The sequence below is a fragment of the Hemibagrus wyckioides genome, linkage group LG25 (assembly GCF_019097595.1).
Source record: "Hemibagrus wyckioides isolate EC202008001 linkage group LG25, SWU_Hwy_1.0, whole genome shotgun sequence".
NCBI lineage: Eukaryota > Metazoa > Chordata > Actinopteri > Siluriformes > Bagridae > Hemibagrus > Hemibagrus wyckioides.
The window spans coordinates 1,711,247-1,721,455 of NC_080734.1; the positions used below are offsets into that span (position 1 = coordinate 1,711,247).

At 40.1% G+C, this 10,209-nt stretch overlaps 1 protein-coding gene across 2 annotated transcripts; it reads left to right on the forward strand.

Moving 5' to 3' along the window:
- Positions 1–9,468, forward strand: LOC131345749 (zinc finger protein 436-like). Of its 2 annotated transcripts, none has more exons than XM_058378801.1 (6): positions 1–45; positions 568–655; positions 1,577–1,715; positions 1,901–1,993; positions 2,084–2,212; positions 5,731–9,468. In XM_058378801.1, the coding sequence occupies exons 2-6, from the start codon at positions 590–592 to the stop codon at positions 6,984–6,986; spliced, it is 1,683 nt and encodes a 560-aa protein (XP_058234784.1). In that variant the 5' UTR covers positions 1–45; positions 568–589; the 3' UTR covers positions 6,987–9,468. The 2 variants fall into 2 exon arrangements, with proteins under 2 accessions (XP_058234784.1, XP_058234783.1); XM_058378800.1 differs by lacking the exon at positions 1–45 and adding an exon at positions 52–194.
- Positions 9,469–10,209: the final 741 nt, after the last annotated feature.

A 10,209-nucleotide genomic window follows, 5' to 3' on the forward strand; every position in this document is an offset into this window, starting at 1 on the left:
AGTCACAACAGATGAAGAGGAACTGCTGTTTTCTTTCCCGCTGAGGTAATAGTTTCCTCACAGAGATTATCATTTTTTACCTGGAAATATTCCTGCCTGAGCTTTATGAAACAGATTTAATCAATTTTAGGAGAAAAGCTTGTTATTGTGTCTGTATCTGGAGATGTTTATTACGTCCTCCTTTGATGCCTGAGGTAAGTTAAAGTGAACGGCTAACAGTTAGTGGCTGAGTCCCAAATGGCTTCCTACTTCCCTTGAAGTGCACTACACAGAGAGAGCAGTATTCACCCTATGTAGTTGACTACAGAGTCAAAGAGAAGAGATTTGGGACGCGGTCTCAGTGAAACTGCTGTAGCTGGCTAAACCGTAAACACATTTCCTTGATTGTTAGCGAGCTCATTTATTTAAAACTTTACTAGATAATATATCAGTATTTTATCTCATTAATGGACCTTTTTACTGTTGCATTTTATAGAAAATGTCATTTGTATGAAGTGTATAAGTATACAACTGATTCTGGAGTCCTGATTATCATTTATTCTGATTTATTGTTATTTATGATTTCAGAGCTTTAAGATCAAACCTTCTAATGGAACCATCAGAGGTCAGACACTGGTCTTCCAGAACACCTCCTCACACTCCTGCTGCCTCTCAGGTACCAGCTTCATGTCCATCATTCTCTGATGTGTTCGGGTTTAAAGCTCTGAACAGCTGATTATTGAAATACAGGGCTGGAATGATGGGGCTGAGGAAGAAATGAGAGCAGAAAATATGAGGTTTAAGAGTGATAAGTAATTAACTTGACTTCCATTCTAACAGCAAATTTCTCTTCCTAAAATATTAAAGACATGAACATCTGGAAACTTGTCTCCAAAGTAAAGGGTGTGACATTCTTGCAATATTCCAGACCACTGCTTTAAAAATTAAAGTTTAGATCAGTTTGTGGTTGCTGGATGTTCTCATGGGTCTGTAGAATAAAAATTTGACATTACTGAAATTTTTGGCAATGTCAGTTTCTTTAAAAATATGAGTATAATGTTGATGATTGCATCAGTAACTGACCTCCAACATAACAGGACCACTATTCTACAGAGGGGGGAAAACATAGACATTCTTAGCATTTTTGTGCGTTTTTATACAATTTTGAGAGCTCCTGAACATCTAACATCAATGCAGTCATTCGATATGGAGCTCAGTCAGTAGAACATCAGCCCCAGGTTGGGAAATAGCTTTGGTTGGAGGTTCAAGCCTCAAGTACTGCCAAGGTGCCACTGCTGTCCCACTGAGCATGGCCCTAAACCATCTATATATCTTCATCCTCCTGGAATGAAGGGAAAAATTTCACTGTGGTCTATGCAGGGTATGCAATAAATAATTTTCCTTCTAAATAACTGTAACTGCTACAATAATGGAATAATACAATAATAAGAAGCTGTTAGAGATTTAGGCAGGGGTTGGTTTTAATGTTTAATAAATAACAGGTTTTCCTGGCTTTGTGGTGGTCAGTTTCTGTCCATGGTAGTTTGCATGTTATTCTGATAATAAAAGCAAATCAATGTTATCATTATCTCCTCAGAATGTATGCAGTAGGGATGTGCAGACAGAAACCTGTACAGATTCAGGTGAAGGGACATCAGGCTCTGTAGGACACACCAACCCTGAAGACCAACAGAAACATGTGAAGAAGGATGAACCAGAGGATGAAGGTTATGTCTGTAAGTTAACAAAATAGAATACAGCTCATCGTCACTCATTTTCACTAATTGCTTCTCCTGCTCTTGGTTATTCAGGGTTTTAAAGCCTCAGAAACACTCTGCACACACTTTCACACATTCACACTAATATACAGATAACCAGCAGTGACTTGTGCTCTTTGTATTTTGTACCTTTTAAATTTCAGGTGATACGACGCCCGGCCCTGTGGAACACTTCACACCTGTGGAGGAGCAGAAATATATAAAAAAGGAAGAACCTGAAGATGAAGATTATCTCAGTAAGACAGCAGGGTGTATTAGGGATCAGATTGGGCCACATACATTTTATAGGCTATATTTGTTCTAAATATTCTCCCACTGTTCTTCAGGTGGAATTTCAGGTGGACAAGCATCATGCTCTGTGGAAAATGTAGGAGAACAGAGTGGAGTTCAGAGCATGCATGTAAAAGAGGAAGAGTCTACAGATGAACACTTCCTCTGTACCACGACAGTATGGGGTTAAGTATCGCTGACACTGTAACACTCACTCTGTGCAATTATACATTTCATTGTAAAGAAAACAAGTCGATCTGATGCATCTCCAATTTTACATCATTCTGGATACTAAATTATTAGGTAATGCAATGATGACTCAAGTGTTTGAAACTGTGTTGTTGATCAGAAGATCAGGCTTCAAGCCCCTGCACCATTGTTAGACAAGAACCTTGAGCAAGGCCCTTAACCCTCTCTGTTCCAGGGGCACTGTACCATGGCTGACCCTGTGCTCTGACCCCAACCTTCAATGCTAAAATATCTTATTTCTATTTTGTTGTAAGCTAGAAGTCAAGTCATGAAGCTTTTATTGTCATTTCAACCATATATAGCTGACGCAGTACACAGTGAAATGAAACAGCATTTTTCCAAGACCTTTGTGTTGCATAGAACAACATGGAGCTACAATAACACAACACAGAGCCAAGGACTGAAAATAAGTTGTCCTAGCCACATGAAGTGAAAACAGAGTGAGACAAAAAAACAGTGACAACAAACAGACAATACAAAACAAGACAGTACAGGACAGACACACAGAATACACAAAATAGCACCGACCACACTACATCCTGTATATGTTATATAGTACAATGTGCAGAATAGGAGAACTGTAAACAAATAGGGTTCTTGTGAACATTTACACTTCTGTATAGCTGCAGTTGGTGGTGGTTTGAAATGTGTGCAAAAAACAGCAACAGCAGCAATTGAGTGAAAGATAACAGGATGTAAACAGTTAGAATATGGGTGGAGTTACAGGCCATCTTGTCCCCTGTCAGTCAAATAGTCTATGTAATAATAATAATAATAATAATAATGAGTAAATACTCTACATGTATGACACTGCTAATTATTAATTAATACTAATTCTAAAGTTATAGAAAACATTAAGAGCCTTTTGCATCATTGTAGTTTTTAATATGAAAATGTCCCTACATTTTTACTGGTAGCTCTATAGAATGCACAACAGCTCCTTGGGCAGGCTGTGCTTCCTCAGGTGGCACAGAAACTGTCTCTGCTTTGCTTTCTTTGTGATAGTGACAGTGTTTCTCTGCTTTTCAAGGTCTTGCAGATGGTAGTGCCAAAAAACTGGATTGTGAGTGGAGACATAGGAGTCAGGTCTTTTGCTGTCATCTTAACTGTCTTGTCATTGTTAAGCTCCAGGTTGTTGTGTCTGCATTAGAGGCAGAACCGGTCCTCCTTCTACCTAGACCTAGACTTATCATCATCCTGCATGAGTCTGATGGCTGTTGTTTCATCAGCACATTTCATGGATCTTGACAGATGGGTCACCATAAGTACAATAGTTTGCACTGATGGAAAGAGCTGAGAGGAGAGCATGCAGTGCTGAGGGTGCAAGTGCTGGATGTGATTTTCCCCAGCAGGTGGGTTTTGGCATGGAGGGCCGGCTGAGTTTGTGGTGAAAGATGTCTGGAGTGATTATATTAAATGCTGAATTCTGCAGAGTCCAGGAAAAGAATTTGTGTAAGGTGCACCAGGATTATAGTGCAACTGCATGTTGACTAAATCTTCTGCAGACCTATTTTATCTGCAGGAAACTGGAACTAGGAAGGGAAATGTGTTGACGACTGAGGGGTTATTGATGGACTTCTTGAACCTAGAGAAAACATGTTCAGGTCTTCATCTTGTTGTAGGGTGTTGTTCGAGTAGGTGGTGTTTAGTAGTTGATGACTGGTTGCAGTCTCTCCACATTGCTGCTGGGCCATTAACTGAGAATGTGTTTTTCAGCTTCTCAGGATATAGTCTTTTTGCTCTTCTGATTTTATTTTGTCCGTGTGTTTCTGTTTTCATAAATGCTGAATCTGTTCACATCTTTACTTAATGCTGTCTGGTTATGATCAGATTACCCTGGACACATGTTAATACCAGGAGTAAATGGTGAATGGGACCCTCACAACCAGACTGTGTTACAGTTTCTTTCCTCAACACCCAGGACTGAACTGTTCAACTCTCTCTCTCTCTCACACACTCACACACACACACACACACACACACAGAGGACTAAACTGTACAGAACACTCTCTCTCTCACACACACACACACACACACACACACACAGAGGACTAAACTGTACAGAACACTCTCTCTCACACACACACACACACACACAGAGAGAGGACTGAACTGTACAAAACTCTCTCTCTCTCACACACACACACACACACACACACACACTCAGGACTGAACTGTACAGAACTCTCTGTCTCTCTGTTTGCATCTAGCTGCACACTGTGCACTTTGTGTCTAAGACAAACTTCTGTCCTAGCTCTGTGTTGTTTTTTGTGTTTAAACTAGGGCTGTCAGTCGATCAAAAATTTTAACCTAATTAATTACATGATGTGACGATTAATTAATCTAATTAATCGCATTTAATCACACATGAACATTGACTGAGAAATTGCCCCCAAAATGATCATTTTAAAGTCATTACTGTATTAGACGAGCATTAAATAGACATTACAACAAATACTTTTTTATATTATTTATTTATGAACAACAGCCTATCACTTAGACCACAACATATTTAGCTTGAGCTAATCTTTCCTCTTTTGATTTTTTTTTCGGTGTCAAACAGCTGATTTATTTTCGAAAGTACCGTAGTTCTTGACGATGGTGTGTAGGTTGCATCTGAGGATGCAATTCGAAATGCATCCATTAACCCCTGGTCTTCCACTATATTAACAGTCCTACAGTCCACAGAAATCCATTTAGCTATGGTATTTGCAAGTTTTTCCGATGTAGACTTGTTAATTTTGTCATGACTAGCCTCAGACAGTGTGGTTTGGCGGAGCGTGTTGATTGTAGCAGCCGGGGTTGTGCTAACCGTAGAGCTTGCTAAAACATGCTTTGAGTTCATGTGGTATTTCAGGCTAGAACTGCTTTGATGCTATGCAAATTCCTTACTGCAGACAATGCAGACGACTTTGGCTTGATCAGTGGCTCCATCTGGATGAGCTTTAAATTTAAATTGTCCCTTCAGAGATTAGATCTTTGTCGTGGTTTTGCATCATCACTACAGCTTGCAGTGCTAAGATGATGTACAGGTCTGGGGCGGGGCGGGGCGGGACAGGGTGCGTTAACTGTGTTAAAGTATTTTAATCACATTATTTTTTATTACTAATTAATTAAGTTAACGCGTTAAACTGACAGCCCTAGTTTAAACTCTATGTGGTATGTTTCTGTAGCACCAGGTCCTGGACTATGTACTGTGTCAGCTATATGTGGTTTGAAATGACAATAAAGCTTCTTGAATCTTGAATCTTGACATGGGCCATCTGTTCATTGCTGAGTTTGCACTAGCAGGGGCCTGGGGACAGGAGAACTGTTCTACACAGGACCCATCACTGCCCTAAGGGCCTGCTTTTGGTTCACTGTGTTGGTTTGATTTTGTGAATCATTCTGATTAAAGACTTAAATCCCCTCAATTACACAGTGAGTTTATAATGTCTTTTATTTTCATCTCCAGAAAAAGATGATGCCCAGTTGGAAGTCTACCCCTGCTTCATGTGTTCACTTTCCTCTACATCTCATACTTTCCTCCATAAACACATCACTAGATGCCACCCTGACGAATATGAGAGACTGATCAAATCAGGAGACATAATGTATCAGAATCTTCTGCCAGAAAGAAGCTCTAGTATTCAGCAAACCATCTCTGGTCCTCTGCAAATGCAGAAAGAAGTCCATCTGTGCTTGCAGTGTGGGAAGAGTTTCACTGACCAGAAAAATCTCAGAAGACACCAGTACATTCACAGAGGAGAGAAACCACATCACTGCTCAGAGTGTGGGAAGAATTTTGTTCGACAGAGTGATCTCCAGATACACCTGCGCAGTCACACGGGAGAGAGGCCACATCACTGTCCAGAGTGTGGGAAGAATTTCGCCCAACAGAGTAGTCTCCAAAGACATCAGCGCATTCATAATGGAGAAAAGCCATATCACTGCTCAGAGTGTGGGAAGAGTTTTAAGCAGCAGAGTCATCTCCAGACACACCAACGTATTCATACAGGAGAGAGGCCATATCACTGCTCAGAGTGTGGGAAGAATTTTATTCAACAAAGTGATCTCCAAACACACCAGCGCATTCACACAGGTGAGAGGCCATATCAGTGTCTGGAGTGTGGGAAGAGTTTTGCCCAACACAGTAGTCTCCAGCGACACCAACGCACTCATACAGGAGAGAAGCTGTACCACTGCTCAGAGTGTGGGAAGAGTTTTATTCAACTCAGTGATCTCCAGACACACCAGCGCACTCACACTGGAGAGAGGCCATATCACTGCTCTCAGTGTGGGAAGAGTTTTACTCATCCAAGTAGTCTCCAAAGACACTTACGTGTTCACACGGGAGAGAGGCCGTATCACTGCCCACAGTGTGGGAAGAGTTTTAATCGTCACAGTACTTTCAAAGCACACCAGTTCGTTCACACAGGAGAAAAGCCACATCACTGCTCACATTGTGGAATGAGTTTTGCCCATCAGAGTAGCCTCCAGCGACACCAGCGTGTTCACACAGGAGAGAAGCCATATCACTGTTCAGATTGTGGGAAGAGTTTTATTCAACAAAGTGATCTCCAGACGCACCAGGTCATTCACACAGGAGAGAGGCCATATCACTGCTCACAGTGTGGGAAGAATTTTACTCGACCGAGTACTCTGAGAACACACAAGATCATTCACACAGCACAGACGTATGAAGTTAGGATCATGCCATTTGAAATCTGAATTCAAAAACTGAACTGATTTTGTGGTTTGCGAAGAGCAATCTAAACTGAGACTAAATTAGCTTAAGGGTGACTCTTAAACCAGTGAACTAACATGAGGATGTGGTTTTCAGACTTCAGAGCACTTCTGTACATCTCTCTGGATAAGAGCATCTGACAACAGGGTGTCCCCGGATCCTTAAAAAGTCTTAAAAGGTCTTAAATTACATAATATAAAAATAAGGCTTTTTTTTAGCATTAAAATGCCTTAAATTTGCGTTTCAAAGGTCTTAAAAATAAAATCTAACCGACCCCATAAAGATTTTATTTTTATCTTTTTGAAAACAATTTGAAATGTTTTCGTTTATTTGTTACGCAGAACGAAACAGGCGGAACCAACTAAAATACACGTTCATGGGGAGTTTGTTTAACACCGGCTTTACGGTAGCTGTGTGAACCATGGAAAAGTTTGAGCTTTAGCCTTGAGGAAATGTAAATCGAGGTCTGGTGCAGGCTGTGCAAAAAAAATGTAAAACTCGGAACAATGAGGATGAAAGCTTTGGAGACCCACATGCAGTGTGAAAAACACAAAGCGGCTGCAGAAACCTGTCGGAACCTGGCATTTCTCAGTTCTGCTCCGTCGTGCCCACATCATTAAAGCCTATTACAGACTGCTGCTGTATCCTGAACACCGGCGTCTGCATCAGCTTCAAGTTCAAGCACCGCCACTTCTGCTCCAGCAGACATCAGAACAATGCTTGGCTCCATCACAACACTTTTATTTTCTAGGAATGTGCACTGCAGTTCCACTTGAAAAAGCTAATCTCTGTTTCTATGGATGTACCAAATGTCAATTGGAGGTTTTTAGAACTCCTGCAACAGGAGCATCATGAGCAGTTTGGTGGCACACAGCTAATTGTGGTGGGGAGCTGTGGCCTCCACACCCTACACCCTAATGCCTGCAAACATGGCTTCTCCATTTGGTACATGGAGAAGGATCTGAGGGCCTTGTACATACTCTTTCCAGTGCACCAGCTAGGAGGATGCAGTTGGGAAAAAGAAGATAGCAAATCCAGGAACGGCATCTTATGACACTCTTGAAGCTGCTGAAAAAGACCCTTTTGGTCCTAAATTTCATTCTGCATGGTATTAAAAGGTCTTACACAGTCTTAAATCTAACTCTTAGAAACCTGCAGATACCCTGAACAAGAGCCATAAATGTGAATTTAAATGATTTTTAAGTTCAAAACGGAAAAGAAATAATTCAGTGTATATCTTCAATGACTTCATCTTCTCTTTTTTTTAAAGTAACATGCTCTCTCACAGCCCAGGTCCTGTCTATGGACAGGAGCTCATGCAGATAATCTCTGCTTTTCATTTCTACTTCAGCTTCTACTGCATTATTGGTGCCGATAAGCAGTTTTTTTCCTTTGGTCAGCTGCGACAAAAGAATATAAAATGTTACTTTCAGGGAAATTATGTGTTGTGTTTCCACAACTCTTATGAAGGTATTTCATGGCTTAAAGCAAAGATGACTTAAAGTTTTCAGAGATTTCATGTTGCGTTTTTCATGTAAGCACAATCCATTTCACTCCTTAAAGCTATCTGTATATGGGAAGGAAAGATCTCTTTGGAGTGTAGTTCCTCTTGGGCTGATGCTTATTGAGAACATCTGCCTTGGTATTACAGAGCAGACGTCTCTGCTTACTTTCACCAGCATGCTGTTCATATAGTTTATATAGCTATGTCTTATTTGTTCTACTTGGTTTTAATCGTTTAAAAAAGTCAGATAACAGCTAACTTATTGATAATACATGCTGAAGCGGTGAGCCGTATACTGATGCAGTTAACAGCCTTGTGAATAACAGAATGCTCCGCAGGCGGCGCTGTGAACATTAACCCCGCTGTACACTCACAACAGAAAAAGATGAGCTGCAGGGATATTTTTATTTATTAATTTTTTGTGGCATTTGTTCTTGTGAGTGAACAGTTGCTTTCTCACTGTGAGGTGATAAACTTCACCTTTAAAATAGTCCTCAGTGTGTTTCTTAATGACCAATTGGATGGATTTTGAAATAAAGGTTTGTTATTGTCTTTCTATGAGGATATTTAATATGTTAAGATTTTGGCTAAGTATTGATTCCTAAATTACTCCCTTCTCCCTTTAATGGATAACGCATACATGTGTGTATATAATAATAATAATAACAACAATAATAATAATATCTTACATTTAAATGTTTAAATGTCTGGGATTTTCTTTTTACTGATATATTTGATGTCTAAATGTGTTAATGTTTCAGATTTATATGATTCAGAATCAGTGTGATTAAAGGAAGAGGATCTGTTGACCTTCTCAGTGTTTGGATCAGGGTTTTTAAATGTACTTTGTTTTTTTTAGCGTATATAAAAGATTTTTTTTCTGTTTATTTAAACTTATAAAGCACAATAAAGCTATTTTGATGCTGAATGTTTTTGATAAATAAATAAGAAATGAAAATGATTATTAGTTGTAACTCTGATCAATTCGATTTAAATAGCATTCGTGGAACCTAATGTGGTCTTTTCCTGTTGTAGGAAAGAAAATCTGAGATAATTTGTAAATATATTTAAAGTCATTTGGTTTGATGTGGATTTACCCACTTGACTAATATTGTATTGGTCCCCCTTTTGCTGCCAAAGCAGCCCTGACCCGTCGAGGCATGGACTCCACTAGATCCCTGAAGGTGTGCTCTGGGATCTGGCACCAAGATGTTAGCAGCAGATCCTTTAAGTCTTAAAGGATACTTTTGCTAGATACTGACCACTTAAGACCAGGAACACCCCATAAGTGCTGCAGTTTTGGAGATGCTCTACTCTAGTCATCTAGCCATCACATTTAGCCCTTGTAAAACATCACCTTTGAGGACAAAATGTTGACTTGCTGCCTAATATATCCCACCCACTAACAGGTGCCATGATGAGGAGATACTCAGTCTTATTCACTTCACCTCTCAGTGCTCACAGTGTTGTACCTGATCGGTGTATATAGTAGACTTACAATAGTTCAACAATGAGTTGACCTGGCATGATGCCCACCCATACCTAACAAAATCTGCTGCACCACCTCGAGGGGCAAGTGACACTCTTGGGTATGCATCTGTTTCCCTATTGTGTTAATCTGGTAATTTCAGGTAAAGTGACATCAGTCACTGTCAAACACATCACACCTGTGGATGAACAGAATTATGTAAAATGGGAAAAAC

What these genes read in the sequence shown, in the direction of transcription:
- LOC131345749 (XM_058378801.1), top strand. Translation starts at nt 590, where the DNA reads ATGGAACCATCAGAGGTCAGACACTGGTCTTCCAGAACACCTCCTCAC. An exon ending in TGAAGATGAAGATTATCTCA is followed by an intron (nt 1,994 to 2,083) that starts GTAAGACAGCAG and finishes ACTGTTCTTCAG; the next exon opens with GTGGAATTTCAGGTGGACAA. An exon ending in CTGTACCACGACAGTATGGG is followed by an intron (nt 2,213 to 5,730) that starts GTTAAGTATCGC and finishes TTTCATCTCCAG; the next exon opens with AAAAAGATGATGCCCAGTTG.